Raw genomic sequence first — 25,417 nt, forward strand, 5'->3', positions numbered from 1 at the left:
AAAAATTTGAATGTGTGCAGTGTGTGTGAGAATGTGTGCAGTGTTTGTGAATGTGTGCAGTGTGTGTTGTATGTGTGTGTGAGAATGTGTGTGGTGTGTGTGTGAATGTGTGCAGTGTGTGTGTAAGAATGTGTGTTGTGTGTGTGTGAATGTGTGTGTGTTTGTGTGTGCTGTGTGTCTGTGTAATTTAATAAATATTTGGAATCCCACTACTTTTGATATGGAATTCAAATTGTGGAATTGGTGGAGGATTTGGAATTGAATTAGGATTTGAAATTGTAATTCAATTCCAAATCCAAGAATTTTTATGATACTGGATTTGGAATTGAAGGCTCCAACTCCAAGTCTATACCTCCAATTCCATGTACCAAACGGAACCTAAGGGCACATTGCATATTATTGATGGGAACTAAATTTATATGCTTCCTTTTCAGAACATGAGGTTGATGGATGGATTTTGAATATCTACATCCACATAAAATCTGTTGAATTGGGGAGCCTGAATGGGCTTAGGATCAGGGCTTGGTTGTTGTCTATTTAGATAGTTGTTTCTCATTGTGTTTTGTATTCGAAAATCATACAGTGAAAATTTCTGCCTTGGCATCGCCTATGCGCGTAGTTTTGTAGAGACGAACTCAGTGTTCTTTTTTGTGTTTTGTGATGTGCATAATTTCCGAATAATAAGGATAACTAGAGTTGAAACTGGACTTTTATTGAAACTCTGCAGGCTAAGGGCAAAGAATGAGGTTTCCCTTCATTACACTCTGTCTTTTCCTGGCTAAGCCTCACCATAACTGCCATATCTTTGTCGAAGCCTGGCTGCCCCGAAAAGTGTGGGAGTGTAACCATCCCATATCCTTTTGGGGTTGGTTCCAATTGCAGTGCAAAATGCGTTACTGATTCTCTTGACTGCGAAGAATCCAACAAAGAATCCCCCTATGCAATTATCTGCCAAAATTCATCCACTCCATTCTTGAGCATCACAATATGGAAGTGGTGAAGATTTCGCTGTACGGAACATTGATTGTAAAGCTTCCCGTGTCGCCTATGAATTGCTCGGATACGCAGACAACTGTTCCTATTTCACTTCGTGGCAGCCCTTTTACAATCTCAGCACACTACAATTAATTTGTTGTGTTAGGCTGCAAGAATTCAGTCCGGCTGCGTTCTGATACGATGCAGACAGTTGGAGGATGCACTGCTATCTGTGATGCGAATTCCACGGACACGAGCTGCAGTGGCATTAACTGCTGCCAGACGACAATGCCAGAACAACCACAAGAGTTTCATTATAGTTATCGAAGCATTGAAGCAAGTAATAAAAGTAGATATTGTGGCTATGCTTTTCCTGCTGACAAGAAATGGATACCGAGTGCTTACACGTTGCATAGTGGCCTAAATCAAGATCCGTTGAATCCATACGACGCGGGGTTCAGATTTGCACAACTGGTGATTGATTGGGAGCGCGTTGGCTTTGAAGACTTCCACGACAATACTATTTGCAAAGTGTTTCCTCAAGGTCGCAGTGATGAGTACATTGATGATTACTATACACCGCGTTATGATGCTACCGGAATAAACTATGTATCATCGACTAGGTACTGCTATTGTCGTGATGGTTATGAAGGGAATCCATATCTAGGCCGTGATGGATGTGTTGATGTGGATGAATGCAGCAACTCAACATTGAATGTATGTGGTGGTAATGGGGACTTGCATCAATACTATAGGAGGCTTCACTTGTCGGAAAAGATCTGTCGTCAAAATAGTGATCATCAGTGTTGGCAGCGTGGTTGGAGGGCTGGCTTTGTTACTCGGGGCGTTTTTTGCCACCAGAGCTATATGGAAAAGAATGAAGGATAAACACAAAGGAAGTGATTCTGGCCAACAATGAAGGAAGTTGCAGTCGAGTTGGAAGGCATACGATTGCTCAATTAGGAAACTTTCGACAAGACGAAGGCAAAGAACTTAATATTGTTGAAGTTGATGAGTCTGGTGTTATTGATGTTTTCTTGAATTCAAACAAAATTTTCGGTTCAAATTATTGTTTTATCGTTCACTTTGTCAATGTCATTTGTATGTTTCTATGTCCAATTGATCACCTCAAAGTCGTCTTCTCTCTCTTTACAAAGTCTTCATTCATATCAAAATGTAGGGACCCCGTGTACACATTTTTCCTTCTGTAATTAAGAGCGTTGATTTCAAATATTTATGAGGCCTTTTAAAGAGTTCATTGGTCTATTTCTACACTGTATAAGAGTATACCTAAGTTGAATTTCCTTCTTTATCTCTGAGTTTCATGTATGGAAATCCAATTTAAATTCCAGTCCAGCTAAACATGCATGATGCTTAAAAACGCTCATTTCTTATCCCACATCGACTTCTACAGATGGAAGCTTGTATACATGTTATCAAGCAGTGGTGCAACGTTCTTAAGCCCAACTCGGTGCCTTGGTAGAAGAAGGTATGCAAACAATTGATGATGCTTTATTTTCAAAACTAATTGCAATTATATACTCTTATTTGTGTTGTTTCCTTTCCTTATTCTAACTTAGTAATTTGATCTTTGTGTTTTATGTTTAAAGTAGAATGAATAACCCATTCAAAATTAGTTATTTTTTGTGTTAGAATGAACCTGAATGGGCTTATTAGGTTAGTGCTTTAGTTGCAACCTTTTCCGGAGATACACCGTTTGGTATAACTGTTGAACTTAAATTAGGATCAATTTGAATGGAAAGCTTGTAAAGGTGATAGCCATGGATTATACAACAAAGGAATGGTATTACTAGATCTAAAAAGGTCTACACTCATTCACACAGTAGCCATAAACGCGTGTTCCTAGCTGAGCATTTCCTTTCCTTCTTCAATTTGTGATCGCAACAGCTTTGTTGTTGTCTATTTACATAGTCTTTAATTTGTAGAGAAGAACTCGTGTTCTTTATTGTTTTCGTGATGTGTGTTATTTCCCGACAATAACTGCAGTTGAAACATGCTCTAGATCCTAGTTGAGATATGGACTTTGCTAGAAACTCGAGTTTTGGTTGAACACCAATGATTTTCATTGGAACTCTGCAGGTTAAAAACAAAGAATGAGGTTTCCCTTTATTACTCTCACTGTTTTTTCCTGGCTATGCCTCACCGTAGCTGGTGGATCTTTGTCGAAGCCTGGTTGCCCGGAAAAGTGTGGGAATGTAACCATTCCATATCCATTTGGGGTTGGCTCCAAATGCAGTGCAAAATGTGTTACTGATTCTTCCGAATGCAAAGAATCCGCCTACACAATTATCTGCCAAAATTCATCCACTCCATTCTTGAGCATCATCAAAATGGAAGTGGTGAAGATTTCTCTGTACGGAACGTTAATTGTAAAGCTGCCAGTGTCTCCTATGAATTGCTCAGATAGCAGACAACGGTCCCTGTGCCAATTTCACTTGATGGCAGCCCCTTTACAATCTCAGCACACTACAATTCATTTATTGTGATGGGCTGCAAGAGTTCAGTCTGGCTACGTTCTGAGACGATGGAGACAGTTGGAGGATGTACGGCTATCTGTGATGGGAATTCCACGGACACAAGCTGCAGTGGTGTTAACTGCTGCCAAACGACAATACCAGAACGACGACAAGAGCTGCAGTATACATATCGAAGCATTGAAGCAAGTAATAAGAGCGGATTTTGTGGCTACGCTTTTCCTGCTGACAAGAAATGGATACAGAGTGCTTACACAATGCATAGTGGCCTAAGCCAAGATCCGTTGAATCCATATGATGCGGGGTTCAGATTTGCACAACTGGTGATTGATTGGGAGCACATTGGCTCTGAAGACTTCCATGATAATACTATTTGCAAAGTGCTTCCTAGCTATCGTAGTGATGAATATTATGATGATTACTATACGCCGCGCTATGATCCTACTGGAAACAACTATGTATCATCGACTAGGTACTGCTCTTGTCGTGATGGGTTTGAAGGGAATCCATATCTAGGCCGTGAAGGATGTGTTGATGTTAATGAGTGTAGCAACTCAACATTTAACATATGCGGTAGTGATGGGACTTGCCTCAATACTAACGGAGGCTACATTTGTCGAAAAAGATCTGCTGTCAAAATAGTGATTATCTGTGTTGGCAGAGCCGCTGGAGGGCTGGTTTTGTTACTCGGGGCATTTTTTGCCACGAAAACTATTAGAAAAAGAATAAAGGATAAACATAAACTCAAGTGTTTAGCCTTATTGTTGGAACAGCAGCTGTCTTCCGTTGATAACGGCCTTGAGAAAACTAGGTTGTTCAGTTCAAAAGAGCTATCGAGAGCTACTGATTACTATAATGAGAATCGGATACTTGGTCGTGGAGGGCAAGGCACTGTCTACAAAGGAATGCTGACGGACGGAAGGATTGTAGCAGTCAAGAAGTCAAAGAAGGTGGAAGAAGGCGATCTTGAAGCCTTCATCAACGAGGTTGTCATTCTCTCACAAATCAATCATAGGAATGTGGTTAAATTGTTGGGATGTTGTATTGAGACTAAAGTTCCTCTCCTCGTCTACGAGTTCATCCAAAACGGTACCCTTTACCAACACATCCATGATCCTAATGACGAATTACCATTATCATGGGAGTTGAGAGCGAGGATTGCAAGAGAAATAGCCGGAGCACTTGCTTACATGCACTCTTATGTATCTGCACCCATCTATCACCGCGATATCAAGTCAACGAACATACTTTTGGATGAAAAATACAGCGCCAAAGTCACAGATTTTGGGATATCAAGATCAGTAGCTGTTGATCAAACTCACCTCACCACCCGTGTGCAAGGAACCTTTGGCTATTTGGATCCCGAGTATTTCCAGTCGAGCCAGTTCACAGAAAAGAGCGACGTCTATAGCTTTGGCGTGGTTGTGGTTGAGCTTTTAACTGGAGAGAAAGCAGTGTCAGCAATCAGAGCCGAGGAGGGGAGGGGTTTGGCTGCACACTTCTTGCATTCCATGGAGGAGAATCAGTTGTTTGATATTCTTGATGCAAGGGTGATCAGAGAGGGCAGTAGGGAGGAGATTCTTGCTATTGCCGAACTTTCTCGAAGATGTTTGCATCCGAATGGTAAGAGAAGGCCGACAATGAAGGAAGTTGCAGTCGAGTTGGAAGGCATACGCATGCGCCAAGAAGAAAACATTCAAGACGAAGGCAAAGGTGATGTTGATGAGTTTGATGACTTCTCCTCCATCAATCGGTATTTAGAAGCAGATGCAGCAAATCTATTACTTGATAAGCCATTAAGAATATTCAGTCTCTAGGAATATATACACATAAGATAAGACTAGTGCATTAGTGTTTTTGTAACTATTCATACCAGAGTATCTCTAAATTCAAACCTAAATATTTGATTCAAAGTAGAGTTTTTATTGACTAAAGTCCAAAACTGGTCCCATACATTTTTCTAAAAAACTTTTTAGTGCTACATATTAAGTGTAGCTTTTGGTCCTACATAATATGTTTTGGTCCATATTTAACGATTCCTTCAAAAATTAACGGTCATCCAAGTTTTGACATGGTTAAGGAGTTAAATATGGACCAAAACATACCAGAAGTTAACACACTTAATGTGTAGGACCAAATAGGTCTTTTGTGCAAATGCTCGGGACCTGTTTCGGGAGTACTATATATTATCAGTTCTCGGAGAGATGGAGACGGAAACCAAACCCCATTTATGAAGTCTTGTTCAAATTGTATTTCTTCTAGTGTGTCCCTACCTGATTTATATATATGTGTTAGAAAATTAGACAGCCAACGTTGTAGGAAGACTTTAGAAGATTACATGTTATTTACTAGGAAACAGCACATCTGTTCTTTAAAACTTCTGCATTCATTTCTCATCATCCAATTTAGAAAGCTAAGCTGATCAAATCATATACACCACACGATTCAATTGCTAAGCTCTTGAAACCATTTGATTCAGTGAAGGTACGTTGCATATTTATTGATTTTTGATATAGCTAGACACATGTAAACATTATCAAATGCTATATAAATTCAAGATTCTTGACTATCATTACATGTAGCATGTTATGTCGAATGTTTTGATTGTGTTAGCACTGTTAAATATTTTTATGTTATGAACTCTTGAAGATTATATCAATTGTTTAGACTGACATTTTGTGCAAACTGTTGGCAGGAAGAATGAAGTCATCCATATTAGTCCATATGTTATCCCTGCTAAGCTATAGCATAACTCTGAGTCTGGCAATATCGTTGTCGATGCCTGGTTTTCAAGAAAAGTGTGGAAGTGTCATGATTCCCTTTCCATTTGGGATCGGTTCCAAGTGTAGTGCAAATTCCTCACTCACTGTTATCTGCCGGAATTCCACAACACCAATCTTGAGCAGCATGAACATGGAAGTAGTTAAGATTTTCATCAGAGGTACAGTCGTAGTAAAGCAGCTGGTGCCTTCACCTATGAACTGTTCTGCTAATCTGATTAAAGGTCGTCTCCCAGTATCCCTCAAAGGAAATCCGTTTACAGTCTCAGCACAGTACAACACGTTGGCTGTGTCAGGCTGCAAGAATTCGATCTGGTTGCAAACTAATAAGACGACTGTTATAGGAGGATGTACATCCATGTGTGCTGCCAACTCCACAGAAAGTAGCTGCAACGGCATCAACTGCGGCCAAACAAAACTTCCACCACGACTCAAGGAGCTCGAGTACAAATACAAAACAACTGAAGCTAGCAACAATGACAGCTCTTGTGGATATGTTCTCCCAGTTGAGAAGACATGGTTAACAAATGATTACAAAAGGTTCAAAACGTTAGATCGAGGATTGGGATTCGCTCCTCTAGTACTTGAGTGGGAATTTGGTGAACTGAAAGGTTATAGTGACACTGTTTGCACTTATTCTGATGATTATTGCCTCTCACATCCTGATGATTTTGGCCGCAGATATGCAGAAAATAGTACTCTCGCTTGTGCCCGCATACATCTTGAGAATGGATGTAGCATATATCCTTCTCGTCACTACTGCAAAACAGCATCTAATGCTTATCTATTTTCACATAATAGTGATTATGAGAAAATCTTTTCTGTTTATTACGATGGATCTGATTATGTATCGTCAACCAAATACTGCTCTTGCCCTGAGGGGTATGAAGGTAACCCGTATCTACCAGAGAAATGCATTGATGTAGACGAATGCAACAACTCAACATCGAACATATGTGGTGGTAGTGGGACTTGCATCAATACTATAGGAGGCTTCACTTGCCGGAAAAGATCTGCTGACAAGATAGTAATTATCAGTGTTGGCAGCGGAGTTGGAGGTCTGGTTTTGTTACCCGGGGCGTTGTTTTCCACCAGAAGGATGAGAAAAAGAATAAAGGATAAATACAAAATCAAGTGCTTAGCCTTATTGTTGGAGCAGCAGTTGTCTTCCATTGATAATGGCCATGAGAAAACTAGGTTGTTCAGTTCAAAAGAGCTATCGAGAGCTACTGATTACTATAATGAGAATCGGATACTTGGCCGTGGAGCACAAGGCACTGTCTACAAAGGAATGCTGACTAATGGAAGGATTGTAGCAGTCAAGAAGTCGAAGGTGGAAGAAGGCGATCTTGAAGCCTTCATCAACGAGGTTGTCATTCTCTCACAGATCAATCATAGGAACGTGGTTAAATTGTTGGGGTGTTGCCTTGAGACTGAAGATCCTATCCTCATCTACGAGTTCATCCAAAACGGCACTCTCTACCAACACATCCATGATCCGAATGAGGAATTCCCATTATCATGGGAGTTGAGAGTGAGGATTGCTAGAGAAATAGCTGGAGCACTTGCTTACTTGCACTCTTCTTCATCTGCGCCTATCTATCACCGTGATATCAAATCATCGAACATACTTTTGGATGAAAAATACCACGCCAAAGTCTCAGATTTTGGGATATCAAGATCAATTTCTGTTGATCAAACTCACCTGACCACGCGTGTGCAAGGAACCTTTGGCTATATTTGGATCCCGAGTATTTCCAGTCGAGTCAGTTCACAGAGAAGAGCGACGTCTATAGCTTTGGCGTAGTTGTGGTTGAGCTTCTAACCGGAGAGAAAGCAGTGTCAGCAATCAGAGCTGCAGAGGGGAGGGGTTTGGCTGCACACTTCTTGCATTCCATAGAAAAAAACCAGTTGTTTGATATTCTCGATGCAAGGGTGATCAAAGAGGGCAGACGGGACGAGATTCTTGCTATGGCCGAACTTTCTCGAAGATGTCTGCATCCGAGTGGTAAGAGAAGGCCAACAATGAAGGAAGTTGCAGTCGAGTTGGAAGGCCTTCTTATGCTCGAAGAAGGAAACTTTCAAGAAGATGAAGGCGAAGAAGGCAATGTAGTTGAAGTTGATGTGCCTGATATATTCTCCTCCATCTCAGGAAGAGGAAGCAGTGGTTTTGATACCATCACTCAATATTTAGAGGAAGATGAAGAAAATTCATTGCTAGATAAGCCATTAGAATGATGAAGTGTATTTTCCATGCTGTAATGACATAAATGTCATTGTCCACTGTTTATAGCAAGTGAAACTGACATTTTGTTCAAACTGATTCTGTAAGAAATGTGACTTTTCTTTCTCTTTTTCTGTGGTGGAAAATTAGACAGCCAGTTATAGAAGACTTAAACATGTTGAAAGATGACTTGGAAAACTTGAAACAGTTCACAGTTTAAAATTAGACATTCAATGTCTTGGTAGACTTGAAACAGTTGACAGTTGACTAGGAAAACACAACTTCCTTCATCACTCCATTATCCCATTTAGAAAACTAAGCTGAACAAATCATATACACAGCACTATTCGATTACTTAGCTCTTGAAACTTTCTGATTCATTAAAGGTACGTCGCATATTATTGACGGGAACTAAGTGATGGCCTCTCTTCCATCTAAGAAATCATTGAATGTTCGTCATCTGATGAGTCTTGAAGAATACTACTTTCAGCTATTCGGATTCTGTGTGTATGTGTGTGTTTAATACACAACTTATCTTATGTGTAACATAATATGCGCAATGTTTATCATTAAAGACAATAAATCTATTGCCTAGAAATTTCAAAGGAAGTGATTTCCAAAGCAGAGTCACTATTAGTCTTTTCTACAGCAATCATAATGTGGTAAACAATTACTACAAATCTATTTATATATGAACCAATTAAATAGTTAGAAGATAAAGTTCTTGAACTCAACTTCATAAAACTAGCAAAAAAGTATGCGAAATAACAAATCTTCATATTCCTTCTTTTCTTAAAATTTTATATCCATGGCTATTCTTGAACCTCAATGTGTTATTTAAGTGCTTAGTGTTTCGAGGATTTCCAAGTCTAGTTTTGCATAGTATAATTGGTAATAGTATAAAATGTGTGAAATAACCCTCAGAAAATGATACAAGTACAGAATAAGCACCTTATTTTTGCAGTTAGTAATCACATCAAACTATTCAAGGATCCATTGTTTTCGCAGCGCACCTTCTCCTGTAAGCTTTAAATTACAGTGAGAGTGAGTATATATACTAGAGGAAGGTAAAATGCAGACTTTTTTTCAGTTTTTGTGGCACTAATAGAAGTTCCAACCTGAACGATGAACAGAATGGTCGTTCAAGCCTTTTATCGAGCTTGTGGCGTGCAGAAACATAGGTTATTTTTGCAGAATTATTTTCAATAGGCTTCAAAGTCGTGGTTCTCTCTCTTTTTCCAATTCAAAGCATTAATTCGAATTGTTTTTCACCAATTATTTGTTAGTCGAATCTAAACATTCATATGAAGTCAGCTATTTTGCAGTATTAGCTGGAGCTCTATTATTGCTGATTTTCAAGGTTCACGTTTTGAAAAGTTTAGGTCATGTCACTCTTGAAACTAAAATAACTAGTCTATCATGCTCTGATTAATTAAAGTAAACCATCTGCTTTGATATCTACATTCACATCAAATCTCTAAGCTCAATCATCATTCACCTCATCAGAAATGAGTCCACTTGTAACCAAAACTGCAAGCAAAAGGTATGTTCTTCATACTTGTTTTCTACATATGCATCTAATTATTGCAATTATTGTTCAAGTGTTGAACCTGAATGGGCTTATGATTGGGGCTTGATTGTTGCCTATTTAGTTACTACTTGTTTCTCCTTGTATTTTGCATTCGATAATCATATAGTGAAAATCTCTGGCCTGACATTGTCTCCGCAAGTGGAGAGATGGCGACTGAAACCAAACTCCATTAATTTAGTGGCTGTCCCTATTGGATTCATATATAGTGATGAAAAATTAGACAGCCAAAGTAGACTTGAAAAGGTTGACAGTTGACTTGGAACACTTTTAAAGATGGCCAGCCAACATGCTATTGTTATCTACTGGGAAAGAATACATTTTCATTATGAGCCTTGCATAATAATGGAGTAACATTTTTGCCTTCATCCACATATGCAACACGATTCGACTACTTCGCTCTTGAAACATCTGATTCTCTAAAGGGTAATTGCATAATATTGATTGGAACTGAATTTATATGCTTCATTTTCAGAGCATTAGGTTGATAATTGATTTTGAATATCCACATCTACATAAAATCTACCGATCAAAAGCTTTTTATACTTATCCTTAACTTCTTTATCCTTTTTTGTAGGTATTTTTTTCCCTAGTATCCAATTTAGATTAAATGAGTCAACATGACTTCACATTACTCGTTCTTCCTCTATCAACAGTCAATTCTTTGAGCTACTTAAGTCTATGTCATTCAATAATGACAGAATAGCTGGCGCACTTGAAAATCAAAATAACTAGTCAGTCATTCTTTGATTTGTTGAGTATCTACATTCACAAAAATTCAACATTCCTCCTATCAGAAGTGAGTGCAATTGTAACAAAAACAGCAACTGAAAGGTATGTTTGTTTTCTACAGAATCATCTAACTATAGTTCAATTATTGTTGAAATGTTAAGCATGAATAGTTGTTTCTCCTTGTTGCCTATTTAAATAGTTGTTTCTCCTTGTATTTCAACAATCATATAGTCAAAATCTGTGAGCCCAATCACCATTATTCCTCTCAGAAGACTTGGAAGAAAACATCGGCTAAGGGTACATTGCATATTATTGATGGGAACTGAATTTATATGCTTCCTTTTCACAACTCATTGATTGATGGATTTTGAATATCTACATCCACATAAAATCTGTTGAATTTAGGGCTTGGTTGTGTTTTGTATTCGAAAATCATGTGGTGAAAATTTCTGCCTTGGCATCGCCTCCACGCGTAGTTTTGTAGAGAGACGAACTCGTGTTCTTTATTGTGTTTTATGATGTGCGTAATTTCCCAAAATATGAATAACTGTAGTTGAAACTGGACTTTTGTTGAAACTCTGCAGGCTAAAGGCAAAGAATGAAGTTTCCCTTTATTACACTCTCTGTCTTTTCCTGGCTAAGCCTCACCATAACAGCCATATCTTTGTCGAAGCCTGGTTGCCCCGAAAAGTGTGGGAATGTAACCATCCCTTATCCTTTTGGGGTTGGTTCCAATTGCAGTGCAAAATGCCTTAATGATTCTGTCGACTGCGAAAAATCCCACAAAGAATCCCCCTATGCAATTACCTGCCAAAATTCATCCACTCCATTTTTGAGCATCATCAATATGGAAGTGGTGAAGATTTCGCTGTATGGAACATTGATTGTAAAGCTGCCCGTGTCACCTATGAATTGCTCGAATATGCAGACAACTGTCCCTGTGCCTATTTCACTTCGTGGCAGCCCTTTTACAATCCCAGCACACTACAATTCATTTGTTGTGTTAGGCTGCAAGAATTCAGTCTGGCTGCGTTCTGATACGATGCAGACAGTTGGAGGATGCACAGCTATCTGTGATGCGTATTCCACGGACACGAGCTGCAGTGGCGTTAACTGCTGCCAGACGACAATGCCAGAACGACCACAAGAGTTTCAGTATACTTATCGAAGCATTGAAGCAAGTAACAAAAGTAGATATTGTGGTTATGCTTTTCCTGCTGACAAGAAATGGATACCGAGTGCTTACATGTTGCATAGTGGCCTAAATCAAGATCCGTTGAATCCATATGACGCGGGGTTCAGATTTGCACAACTGGTGATTGACTGGGAGCGCGTCGGCTTTGAAGACTTCCATGACAATACTATTTGCAAAGTGCTGCCTCAAGGTCGCAGTGATCAATACATTGATGATTACTATACACCGCGTTATGATACTACTGGAAACAACTATGTATCATCGACTAGGTACTGCTCTTGCCGTGACGGTTTTGAAGGGAACCCGTATCTAGGCCGTGAAGGATGTGTTGATATAAATGAATGCAGCAACTCAACATTGAACATATGTGGTGGTAATGGGACTTGCATCAATACAATCGGAGGCTTCACTTGTCGGAAAAGACCAACTGCCAAAATAATGATTATCAGTATTGGTAGCGCGGCTGGAGGGCTGGCTTTGTTACTCGGGGCGTTTTTTGCCACTAGAACTATGAGGAAAAGAATGAAGGATAAACACAAACTCAAGTGTTTAGCCTTATTGTTGGAACAGCAGTTGTCGTCTGTGGATAATGGCCTTGAGAAAACTAGGTTGTTCAGTTCGAAAGAGCTATCGAGAGCTACTGATTTTTATAACGAGAATTGGATACTTGGCCGTGGAGGACAAGGCACTGTCTACAAAGGAATGCTGACTAGTGGAAGGATAGTAGCAGTCAAGAAGTCGAAGAAGGTGGAAGAAGTAGATCTTGAAGCCTTCATCAACGAGGTTGTCATTCTCTCACAGATCAATCACAGGAATGTGGTTAAATTGTTGGGGTGTTGTATTGAGACTGAAGTTCCTCTCCTCGTGTACGAGTTCATCCAAAACGGCACTCTCCACCAACACATCCATGATCCTAATGAGGAATTCCCATTATCATGGGAGTTGAGAGTGAGGATTGCAAGAGAAGTAGCTGGAGCACTTGCTTACTTGCACTCTTCTTCATCTGCGCCTATCTATCACCGTGATATCAAATCATCGAACATACTTTTGGATGAAAAATACCGCGCCAAAGTCTCGGATTTTGGGATATCAAGATCAATTTCTGTTGATCAAACTCACCTGACCACGCGTGTGCAAGGAACCTTTGGCTATTTGGATCCCGAGTATTTATAGTTTTGGCGTGGTTGTGGTTGAGCTTTTAACCGGTGAGAAAGCAGTGTCAGCAATCAGAGCTGCAGAGGGGAGGGGTTTGGCTGCACACTTCTTGCATTCCATGGAGGAAAATCAGCTGTTTAATATTCTCGATGCAAGGGTGATCAAAGAGGGCACAAAGGAAGAGATTCTTGCTATTGCCGAACTTTCTCGAAGATGTCTGCATCCGAACGGTAAGAGAAGGCCAACGATGAAGGAAGTTGCAGTCGAGTTGGAAGGCATACGTTTGCTCGAAGAAGGAAACTTTCAACAAGATGAAGGTGAAGAACGCTATATTGTTGAAGTTGATGAGTCTGATGAATTCTCCTTCACCTCAGAAAGTAGAGGTGGTGATATAAGCACTCAATATTTATAAGCAGATGAAGAAAACTCATCTCTGTGAAGATAACTATGTACTCCATGATTGCTGCATTACTACTATTTCTGTAACAGGTCAGAATTAAAGTGTTACTGAAGTTTTCTCGAATTCAAATTAAATTTCCGATTCAAATTATTGAGTTATTGTTTACTTTGCCAATGTCAATATGAATGTTTATGTCACTCTTGATCAAATTTTAAATTGATCAAGATTCATCGAAGCCTTACTACAGCTGAAGCTCATTATGTTGTTGGAATTTCATTCTGAAGTCTAAACCCAGATTTTCAATCCAAAATAACTGTTTAACCGAAATTATTGAGTTAACCAAACTGGTTTTTTGTTTGGTTTGGTTTGGTTTGGTTTGGCATGGTTTTGATTTTTGTGTTTTCAGTATGATTTGCTCACTTCACTCCTACCTCAAAGGTTTGTGTGAACTACTTATCTTCAGAATTTGTAGACATTTTTTTTATCTAGTGCTTTGTAGACCTTTTTTATCTAGTGCCTGGTCCCTACCGAATTTAAACGATATTTCTTTCCTTTTTCTGTGTTGGAAAATTAGACATTCAAAGTTTTAGAAGACTTGAAACAGTTGACAGTTGACTTGGAAGACTTTTAAAGATAACATGTTATTCACTTGGAAACTAAGTTGATCAAATCATACACACAACACTATTCGATTTTACATAGCTCTTGAAAGGTTTAGATTCAGTAAAGGTACGTTGCGTATTAGTGATGGGAACTAAATTTATATGCTTCCTTTTCAGAATATGAGGTTGATGCATGAATTTTAATTAGATATATCTAGATTCCATATAAACTGAAGATTCTTGAATATAGTTATATTCTGCTTCATGCTTTTTCTTACTGACTCTTCACGCCCAATTATATAAAGTAGCATGTTAAATATTTGTATTCTATGAACTCTTGAATTTTATAGCAAATGTTTTTAACTATAATTTTGATGTTGTATTTATAAACTTCAAGAGTTTATAGCAATTGTTTAAATTGAGATTTTGTTGTTGAAGGAAGAATGAAGTCATTCATATTAGGGCATGTCATCATCTTGCTGAGCTATACCATAACTTTGAGTCTGGCAATATCTCTGTCGATGCCTAATTGTCAAGAAAAGTGTGGAAATCACACCATTCCCTTTCCATTTGGGATTGGTCCGAAGTGTAGTGCAAATTCCTCCTTCATTGTTACCTGCCGGAATTCCACAACACCATTCTTGAGCAGCATCAGCATGGAAGTAGTTAAGGTTTCCATCAGAGGTACAGTCATAGTAAAGCCGGTGTTGTCACCTATGGCTTGCTCTGAGAATCTGAGCACAGGCCATCTCTTGACATCCCTCAACGGAAGTCCGTTTACAATCTCAGCACGATACAACACGTTAGCTGTGTCAGGCTGCAAGAATTCGGTCTGGTTGCAAGCTAATGAAACGACTACTATAGGAGGATGTACATCCATGTGTGCTGCTAACTCCTCAGAAACTAGCTGCAACGGCGTTAACTGCTGCCAAACAACTCTTCCACCACGACTCAAGGAGCTCGAGTACAAGTACAGAACAACTGAAGCTATCAGTAATGATAGCTCTTGTGGATTTGTTCTTCCTGTTGAGAAGATATGGTTAGCAAATCATTACAAAAGCTTCAAAGCATTAGCTCGAGGAATCGGATTTGCTCCTTTGGTACTTGAGTGGGAATTTGGTGAACTGAAAGGTTATACTAACCGAATTTGCACATATTATGATGATCATTGCCTCTCACATCCTGATGAGTTCGGCCGCAGACATACAAAAAATGCTTCTTCCTATTGTAGGAACAAACATTATAATGATCTTTGTAGCATATATCCTTCTCTTTTTGGCTGCCAATCATACTCTGATCGTTCTACGTATATATTTGATTCATATTATGAGGAATTATCGTCAATTTACTATGATGGAGCTGGTTATGCATCTTCAACCAAATACTGCCTTTGCCCTGATGGGTATGAAGGTAACCCATATCTACCAGAGGAATGCATTGATGTAAATGAATGCGAGAATGCAACGCATAATCCCTGTAATCCATGGTCTTGTACCAATGTAAATGGGGATTTTACATGTTTTGATCAAACTGCCAAATATAAATCTCATCTGAGAACAGCGTTTATCAGCGTGGGAAGTAGTCTCGGCGCTTTGATACTACTCCTTGTAGCTTGGAGGTCGACCAAAGCCATCAGAAAAAGAATCAAGGCAAACCGGAGACACAAGTTTTTCAAGCGAAACGGGGGGCTGTTGCTGGAACAACAGCTTTCAGCAACTGATAATGGCCTTGACAAGACCAGGTTGTATAGTTCTAAAGAGTTGACATTGGCAACTGATCACTACAATGAGAACCGCATACTTGGCCGTGGTGGGCAAGGCACTGTCTACAAAGGAATGTTGAAGGATGGTAAGATTGTGGCAGTCAAGAAATCGCAGAAGTTAGAGGAAGGTGACCTTGAAGTCTTCATAAATGAAGTGGTTATACTGTCACAAGTCAACCACAGGAATGTGGTTAAGCTACTAGGATGCTGTCTGGAGACTGAAGTTCCTCTTCTCGTCTACGAGTTCATCCCAAATGGAACCCTTTTCCAACATATTCATGAGCCAAGTGAGGAATTCCCATTGACATGGGACATGAGGTTGAAAATTGCAAGAGAAGTAGCAGGTTCACTTTCTTACTTGCACTCTTCAGCATCTACGCCTATCTATCACCGCGATATCAAGTCAACAAACATACTCGTGGATGAAAAATACCGTGCTAAGGTCTCGGATTTTGGGACGTCAAGATCTGTAGCTCTTGATCAGACCCACTGCACCACCCGAGTTCTAGGCACCTTCGGCTACTTGGATCCAGAGTACTTCCAGTCAAACCAATTCACAGAGAAGAGCGACGTCTACAGCTTTGGTGTGGTTATGGTTGAGCTTCTGACCGGTGAGAAAGCTATATCATCCATCAGAGCTGAAGCAGGGAGGAGTTTAGCCACACATTTCTTGCACTCGATGGAGGAAAACGTGTTATTTGAAATACTTGATGCAAGGGTCCTCAGAGAAGGCAAGAGGGATGAAATCATGGCTGTAGCTCAACTTGCTAGAAGATGTCTGCATTTGAATGGGAAGAGAAGGCCAACAATGAAGGAAGTTGCAGCAGAATTAGAAGCAATCAACAAGGTGGAAGAATGCTCGTATGTTGAAGATAGAGATGGTGGAAGCAGAGAGTTTCATTCTCTTTCTATAGAGGTTGCTGATTCTATCAACTTCACTTCCATCGCCTCGTTTTCGCCAGAAGCTGAGTATCCATTGCTTGGTGAGTGAATAGATGGACTACTTTCTTCATCTGCTTTGCTTTCAATAAGTTTCTTATAACATCATATTCTGTTGTCATTCAAGAGTTTGTATTGATCTTAGATTGCTGCTAAACATTATGTTATGTATTCAGTTTGTGTGTTACATTTGATTGTTTGTTGATGACATGTGTATATAATAAGTACTCCCTCCGTCCCAGATAATTTGGGACACTTTGACCCAGTACGGGTTTTAAGAAATCTAATGGAAAGTGAGTTAAAAAAGTTGGTGGGATGTGGGTCATACTTTGAAAGTATTAGTTTTATAACAAAATGTGAGTAGGAATGATTTAGTGGAATATGGGGTCCACTACCAAAAATGGTAAAAGTGAAGTGGGACAAATTTTGTAGGACGGCCCGAAATAGAATACTGGGTCAAATTATCTAGGACAGAGGGAGTATATGTTAAGTTTGGGTCGAATTATCTAGGACAGAGGGAGTATATGTTAAGTTTATGATAAACTGTACATGTTAGTTATGAAGTAAGCAATAGTGTGCTATTTCCATTCAAGATTTTCCCATATAATTTGATCAGTATTCAATCATATAAGGTAGCATGCTGAGTGCTTATAATATTTAGTACTCCATGAACTATTGAACCATATTCTTGAAAGAATTTGAAAGGGGGTTATGAATGTATTGATTAAAATGCCAAATATTAAGTTCGTCTGAGAACAGCGTTCATCAGTGTTGGCAGTAGTCTCGGCACTCTGATTCTACTCCTTGTAGCCTTGGGGGCAATAAAAGTCATCAGAAAAAGTTAGGTGAATGGTGGGGTCTATTTACTTTTAGAATGGAAAAAAAAAAAGTAAGTGAGACTTTAAATCGCAGACACCCTTAAATGGCAAAATGGGACATTATTTCATGGATGGAAGTATCTTATGCTCATTTTCATCCTAACAAGTATGACTTATCATTTACTTATATAAAGAAGGTTGTGTTTTTGTGTTCAAAGTAGTGTGATCCACTGATTTAAGCTACCTTTTGAAGAAACATAATAAAGATGTGTCACTTAAAAAACAATATACTTGGATTGATGCAAGATCAGTTATTCGATATCGTTGATGCAACGATGCTAGGAGATGCTGAAAGGGAAGAAATTGAGGCTATGGTAGAGGTTGCTAGGAAATGTCTGCATTTGAATGGTAAAACAATGAAGGAAGTTGCATGTGAGTTGGAAGCAATTCGAGCAGACAAATGAAGAACAGAGTTTTCAAAACATCAAATAATACGCTTGACTTGACTAACGCGCGGGTGTTCGCACCTGCCGTCGCGGCCATTGCTTCCTCTCCGCTGACCTCTCGCGCATCGGCCGTCAATTAGCCTCTTCGGTCTAATCACGGTCTAGCATCCTGTCCCTTTCATCTGTTGTTGGTGACTCTGGTCTTGGCTCTCCATGCCGGTCCATACTCATATCAACTCTCCCCCCCCCCCCCCCCACCACACAATAAGCGGCTTCTTGTCCTCAAGGAGATAAGGAAAATGGAGAATCACCTCCTCAAAAGGTTCCCAAGTGCTCGATCTCTTCCCCTCAATCGGCCACTGCACCAGCAGCGCCTGCTCCACAAGCTCTTCACCACACAGGACCATGCTACGCTCTCAGATCCTCACCGACTTCATAATCGGGCCTGACCCTACAAACTCGGATGGCAACTTCACGGCACCACCCCCCGACGCATCTCCCACAAATGGTTTGAGTAAACTGACATGAAAGACGTCGTGAATCGTGCCCCCTCCGGCAGCTTCAAGCGGTATGCCACCATAACTATTTTCTCCATGACGGTCTATCATTGTATAAGACCACAAGTATTGCTCCAAACCCCTGTTTCGGACCTTCGTCTGGCCATCAGATTGCGGATGATAGCCGTCGAAAAATGGGTCTTAGGGAACCCATGATTTTTTGCCACCGTGTCAATGAACAAACGCACCACCCTCAAGGCATCAAAACGTGCTAGCAACGGCGCAAAGTGGGCATATTTCAACAGTCAATCCACCACCACCATGATAGTCGTAAAACCCCTCGATAAAGGCAAGCAAGTCACGAAATCAATGGAAACATCGTCCCATACTTGGGATGGAATAGGCAAAGGTTGCAGCAAACCCGCAGGCTTTTGTGTTGAATACTTGGTGATTTGACATTCCACACAAGCGGCCACATATTTCTTAACATCTCGGTTCATCCTGGCCAAAAGAAATCCGATGCTAGACGGCGGAGTGTTCGCTCGAATCCGGACATGAGGTGTATCATGATACTCGTATAATAACACAGTTTTAAAATCAGCCGTGAAAGGATAAGTTAGGGGCTGCCTTGCCATCATCAATCTTCTGATGGAGCTCTACTAAATCCGCAGCTGTTGCCGTCTCCTGCCGGAGTAGAGCAATAACATCTGCAATCGGATGTGCTACTATCACGAGGAGGGCTGCATCTGCCGCTGCCGTTGCACCCTCATCAAGTTGCGATAGTGCATCTGAGGCTTTATTCGACGCCCCCGTCTTGTACTCAATGCTGAACTTAAACCTCATGAGCTACAAACACACAATTGTTGCTCAAATGCTTGGTTCACTTGCTGCAGCAAATCCTTCAAACTCTTTTTTGATCACTCCTAATCACAAACTCGCCTCACAGAAAATACTGCCTCCATTTCTGCACTTCCTATAAAATGGCGTACAATTCCTTATGATAGCTAGGTAAAAGCACTCCGGCCACAAGGGCATAATTTTTTACTGGAAAAAGTGAAAGGGTACCTGTCTTGAAGAAGGACTGCCCTGATTCCAAAGTCAAATGCGTCAGTTTCCACATAGAATGTACGCGTGAAGTCCGGAAGTCTCAAAATTGGGGCCTTTTTCGTGGCCTTCTTCAGATTTGTCAAAACTGACGTCTGCTGTCGGAGACCATTGGAAGGCATCCTTTCAATGGGGGCTGCAATTTGTGCATAATGCGCTATAAAACGTCTGTAAAATACCTTGTCAAAGCAGAAATCCCGAAGTTGTTTGAGTGTCGATGTTATCGGCTAAGCCACCTGATACGAGCCTCTTTTACTATATTATTTTGTTTAGATCCTCTTCTATTATACTCCTCTGTTCACAAAAAACATAGCACATTTACTATTTTTGGCCGTCCAAAAAAAATAGAGCACATTCATTTATGAAAAATTTTCAACAAATAATAACCCTACATATCATTGCACTAACACTACTTCCCATTTACTTTTCTCCTTTTCTCTTACTTTTTTTTCTTCTCTCTTACTTTACCAATTCTACATTAAAACTTTTGTCATTCACCAATTGCTCTATTTTTTGTGGACGGAGGGAGCATTATTTTGTTTCGATATTATAGGGATTTAGCATATCTTTCCAGGTTTGTGTTAAAATGACAACGCCTCTTAAAGTGACACTGTGACACCACACCACGTATCTAGCAATATTATAAACTTTACACAGCAATAGTATAAACGTTAGACAATCTAGATTGTTGTCTAGCGTATTGGATATTGCTGGCCAAGAAAAATTGTTGTATAGTGTATTGGATATTGCTGCCCGAAAAAATTTACCCTTGAGCATTTTTTATGATTGCCACATGGCAGCTGATTATTCGTCTACGTGTATAAATGATTGGCTAGGAATGGTGGTATGGTGTTACTTTAAGAGGTGTTGTCATTTTAACGCACCCCTATCTTTCCATATTGTATCCACATATATTATAAATATGTGTGGAGTCTCTCATAGTTATCTATTAATAAAATCATTATCGTTTGCCCACTTGTGGAGTATCAAGATTCCCTAATTATCTACCGTTGTCGACGAGATTCATTCCCGCGCCCAGCTCTATCTCCGAAGATCACCGCCAACCCAAGACTTGGGCACCGGATTAATCAACAGATCTGAACTCCTAACGCTGCCAACGGAGACTCCTCCGCGCCAGCCCTATTGTTTGTCCGCCGACCCTTAAACGAGGGCACCGGAATTGTGGTGTTACAATTGTGAATTTGGACTGAAATCTCACGTTAGGAGTAGGAGGCTCTTAACAACTGGTGCTTTCATCCCGTACTCTTCCTCCGCATCACCACCAACTCCATCTACCAAACCAAAATCCACAATATTCAGTCCATTCTTCGACCCCATCACCATAGCTAGCCTTTTTTCATCTGCAACGTGGAAGGATATTAACATCATTTTTTTTCCATTATCAGCTCCACTGTCTTCTCATCATAGCCAACTTCCTTCATCATGTCACGGAACAACATCGGAATGGGGCGCTACGAACAATGGATCGATCAATTGGATGCCGTCACCTCAAGGTTGGAATCACGTTGGGAGGAACTTGATCGACGTGTGACAAGATTGCAGGCGTCAAAAGCAGCGTATGGACAGCTGCGCACTTCGATTCTGGAGAGTTCGCCCTCCTCTGCTGCCGGAGCCACCGCCACAGCAGTTGCACCCTATTGGTAGCCGCAATTCGTGGGGTTTCCAGCCCTTTGAACGGTCGCCTTATGGCTATGCACCATCGCCAATTTATGGTCCCGAACCCTACCTGCAGTTACACAGCCCATATGGGTATAATCAGTCGAAGCGCCAAGACTGTGCGTGGAGCTACCGCCAGATCGCCCGAGAATTCCACGGTCCTATTTTAGTCGGAATTCTTATGTGCAGCGGCGATGTTCCACCATGGAACACTACTCATGGCTCGACCAGCAGCCCTCAACCGGCTGGCCACCACCACCACCGCGTCGGTGTCCGCCGTATCATGTCTATTCAGCAGCACCGCCTTCTGCTACAGCCGTCCCAAGCTCAATGAGAAAAGATGAAGCTTTTCTTTCGGGATCGATATCATATGGTAGGGATGAAAGTGAAGATCTATATTGGGAGATGATGTCATCTTTCTCTCATAATAGTTCTCTGCGGAAGGTCGACAGGTGCTCGATCACGGGTTCGGCTCCTGAGATGAAAGTTATTCTCGAGGCCCATTTTAGAAAAAAGAGGTTGTTTGGTCTTTGTTCGCTTCGGAGCCGGAGTGGGACAAATTCACTAGTTAGTGCTAACGAGTTCTCACATACACATTTGTCGAAGTACGCTTCGAGTACGAATGGAATGAGGGAACAAGAAGAAGAAATGTTTGATTTACCGAGTTCGGATGCTCATATGGAATATTCATTTCATAATGCTAAAGATTTCAATTATTCTTATGAGAATGGGATGGTGGAGGAGCATAGTGACAATCTGGGAAGTTCATTTTTAATGGACTCTAGATTAGAAATAGAGGTGGAAGAAGTGGATGATCATGGTGCATCTAATTTAGATGTAGCTGGTGTATCGAATCCATCGATTTCCTTGCTTTGTGATAATCACGGAGTAGAGGAGGATAGAGATGCGAGCCCCGAAGGCCCCCGAGTTTCATCTTTGGAGGATATATATTTTTCGTGCAGCTCTGAAGAGACGAACATCATATCACCAACCCACTGCCTACTGTTGCGTTCTTGCATATCGAAGGGGATTTCAGGTTTTTGCTTCAAGAAAATGCATATGATGACGGCGGTGTCTGCTTGAGAATTTGCAATCCTTTGGTGACAGAATATATAGGGAAAAATTTGGTGTATGTGGTAGAAGTGTGTGGCACGTTGGGAACCTATTCTTCCTTTAGACCGAAGAGGACGTTGGGAGCCTATTCTTTCTTTAGACCGAAGAATATCACAAGCGGTAGAGTGAAGGATCGGTAATTTGATTACGAGAAAAACTTGGGACTTCTCCAACTATATTTACACGTTCTGGATGCAGAAGAGTGCAAATGGAGAAGTCCGCCTTTGTTAATTTTTGATGGAGGTGAGGAAGGGAGAATTTCAGTTGTTCGGCATGCGTTCGATCCAGGAGGAGACGTCTCGCTAAAGCTTTTGCTTTTAAGTCTCTTCCTTGTTTAGATATTATAGGGATTTAGCATATCTTTCCATATTGTATCCATGATATTATAAATATGTGTGGAGTCTCTCATAGTTATCAATTAATAAAATCATTATTGCTGCTAACTCCACAGAAACTAGCTGCAACGGCGTTAACTGCTGCCAAACAACACTTCCACCACGACTCAAGGAGCTCGAGTACAAGTACAGAACAACTGAAGCTATAAGTGATAATAGCTCTTGTGGATTTGTTCTTCCTGTTGAGAAGATATGGTTAACAAATCATTACAAAAGTTTCAAAGCATTAAACCGAGGATTGGGATTCGCTCGTCTGGTACTTGAGTGGGAATTTGGTGAACTGAAAGGTTATACTAACAGTACTTGCACATATGCTAATGATTATTGCCTCTCATATCCTGATGATTTTGGCCGCAGATATGCAAAAAATAATTCTCCCGATTGTTTAAAAAACCATTTTGACGATTATTGTAGCATATATCCTTTCGATTATTACTGCCACTCATCATCAGTTAGTTCTCGATATTCATTTGAGTCATATTATGAGAGATCAAATTCATATTATTACTACTATTATAGAACTACTTATGCATCTTCAACCAAATACTGCTCTTGCCCTCTCGGGTATAAAGGTAACCCGTATCTACCAGAGAAATGCATTGATGTAGACGAATGTGCGAATGCAACAGATAATCACTGTGGACCAAGGTCTTGTACCAATGTAATAGGGGATTATAAATGTATTGATGATGAAAATTTTAAATATAAAGCCCCTCAGAAAACAATATTAATCAGCGTTGGCAGTAGTCTCGGTGCTCTGATTCTACTCCTTGTAGCGTGGAGGTCGACCAAAGCCATCAGAAAAAGAATCAAGGCGAACCGGAGACACAAGTTTTTCAAGCGAAACGGGGGGCTGTTACTGGAACAACAGCTTTCAGCAACTGATAATGGCCTTGACAAGACCAAATTGTATAGATCTACAGAGTTGACACTGGCCACTGATCATTACAATGAGAACCGCATACTTGGCCGTGGTGGGCAAGGCACTGTCTATAAAGGAATGTTGAAGGATGGTAACATTGTGGCAGTCAAGAAATCGCAGAAGTTAGAGGAAGGTGACCTTGAAGTCTTCATAAATGAAGTGGTTATACTGTCACAAGTGAACCATAGGAATGTGGTTAAGTTACTAGGATGTTGTCTCGAGACTGAAGTTCCTCTTCTCATCTATGAGTTCATCCCAAATGGAACCCTTTTCCAACATATTCATGAGCCAAGTGAGGAATTCCCATTGACATGGGACATGAGGTTGAGAATTGCAAGAGAAATAGCAGGTTCACTTGCTTACTTGCACTCTTCAGCGTCTGTGCCTATCTATCACCGTGATATCAAGTCAACAAACATATTGTTGGATGATAAATACCGCGCTAAGGTCTCAGATTTTGGGACGTCAAGGTCAGTAGCTCTTGATCAGACCCACTGCACCACCCGAGTTCTAGGCACCTTCGGCTACTTGGATCCAGAGTACCTCCAGTCAAACCAATTCACAGAGAAGAGCGACGTCTACAGCTTTGGTGTGGTTATGGTTGAACTTCTAACTGGTGAGAAAGCAATCTCATCCGTCAGAGCTGAAGCAGGGAGGAGTTTAGCCACACATTTCTTGCACTCGATGGAGGAAAACGTGTTGCTTGAAATACTTGATGCAAGGGTCCTCAGAGAAGGCAAGAGGGATGAAATCATGGTTGTAGCTCAACTTGCTAGAAGATGTCTGCATTTTAAAGGGAAGAGAAGGCCAACAATGAAGGAAGTTTCAGCGGAGTTGGAAGCTATCAAAAAGGTGGAAGAATGCTCGTATGCCGAAGATAGAGATGGTGGCAGCAGAGAGTTTCATTCTCTTTCTATAGAGGTTTCTGATTCTATCAGCTTCACTTCCATCGCCCCGTTTCCACCAGAACCTGGGTATCCATTGCTTGGTGAGTGAATAGATGGACTACTTTCTTAATCTGATTTGCTTGCAATAAGTTTCTTATAACATCATTTTCTGTTGTCATTCAAGATTTTGTATTGATCTTAGATTGCTGCTAAACACTATGTTATGTATTCAGTATGTATGCTACATGCTTTGATTGTTTGTTGATGACATGTGTAGATAATAAGTTTTTGATATGTTTATCCCACAAGTGCATTGCTTCATATTCCACAAAATATTCACATTAAGTGAGAAATAATTATAACAACTTTTGGGATTCATATGATAAAATCTGTACATGTTATGAAGTAAGCAATAGAGTGCTATTTTCAGTCAAGTTAGTTCACAGAAAAGAGCGACATCTCATCGTTATAGCTTCTGTGTGGTTATGGTTGAGATCTGAACTAGAGAGAGTGTTGTTGCATTCCATGGAGGAAAAACATGTGTTTGATATTATCAATGCAAGCGTCTATCGCTAGAAGATGAAGGCAAAGGCAAACAATTAACGAAGAATGAAACTGTGAAGATGAAGACAGAGCACCAAGTTGTTGAGGTTGATGACTTCTCCTCCATCTCAACATACCACACTCAATAATTTTTAATCACTAAACAAT

General features: G+C 40.4%; 1 protein-coding gene and 4 pseudogenes across 5 annotated transcripts; all 5 read left to right on the forward strand.

Annotated features, from left to right (window-relative positions):
• The first annotated feature begins 741 nt into the window (after positions 1-741).
• On the forward strand, positions 742-5,395 carry LOC148930846 (wall-associated receptor kinase-like 8 pseudogene; annotated as a pseudogene).
• LOC125210062 (wall-associated receptor kinase-like 8 pseudogene) lies at positions 1,892-8,605 on the forward strand (annotated as a pseudogene). Its single transcript, XR_016136940.1, has 2 exons — positions 1,892-2,464; positions 6,166-8,605. The product of XR_016136940.1 is annotated as a wall-associated receptor kinase-like 8 pseudogene (transcript).
• Positions 8,606-10,053: 1,448 nt separating this feature from the next.
• LOC125212082 (wall-associated receptor kinase-like 8 pseudogene) lies at positions 10,054-13,556 on the forward strand (annotated as a pseudogene). The gene is made up of 2 exons (XR_016136941.1): positions 10,054-10,896; positions 11,379-13,556. The product of XR_016136941.1 is annotated as a wall-associated receptor kinase-like 8 pseudogene (transcript).
• On the forward strand, positions 13,497-17,036 carry LOC148930847 (wall-associated receptor kinase-like 8). Of its 3 annotated transcripts, none has more exons than XM_089068030.1 (2): positions 13,497-13,633; positions 14,585-17,036. In XM_089068030.1, exons 1-2 carry the CDS (start codon positions 13,561-13,563, stop codon positions 16,897-16,899), a joined length of 2,388 nt encoding a protein of 795 aa, XP_088924156.1. In that variant the 5' UTR covers positions 13,497-13,560; the 3' UTR covers positions 16,900-17,036. The 3 variants fall into 3 exon arrangements, with proteins under 3 accessions (XP_088924156.1, XP_088924157.1, XP_088924158.1); XM_089068031.1 differs by lacking the exon at positions 13,497-13,633 and adding an exon at positions 14,042-14,273; XM_089068032.1 differs by lacking the exon at positions 13,497-13,633 and adding an exon at positions 14,042-14,273 and having other exon boundaries at positions 14,589-17,036.
• Positions 17,037-21,719: 4,683 nt separating this feature from the next.
• LOC125210066 (wall-associated receptor kinase-like 8 pseudogene) lies at positions 21,720-24,901 on the forward strand (annotated as a pseudogene).
• The last annotated feature ends 516 nt before the right edge of the window (positions 24,902-25,417 follow it).

The sequence above is a fragment of the Salvia hispanica genome, chromosome 3 (assembly GCF_029641045.1).
Source record: "Salvia hispanica isolate PSC_SH4W2 chromosome 3, Shi_PSC_v1, whole genome shotgun sequence".
In the NCBI taxonomy this organism is placed as follows: domain Eukaryota; kingdom Viridiplantae; phylum Streptophyta; class Magnoliopsida; order Lamiales; family Lamiaceae; genus Salvia; species Salvia hispanica.

What these genes read in the sequence shown, in the direction of transcription:
- LOC148930847 (XM_089068030.1), top strand. Translation starts at nt 13,561, where the DNA reads ATGAAGAAAACTCATCTCTGTGAAGATAACTATGTACTCCATGATTGC. An exon ending in TACTACTATTTCTGTAACAG is followed by an intron (nt 13,634 to 14,584) that starts GTCAGAATTAAA and finishes TTGTTGTTGAAG; the next exon opens with GAAGAATGAAGTCATTCATA.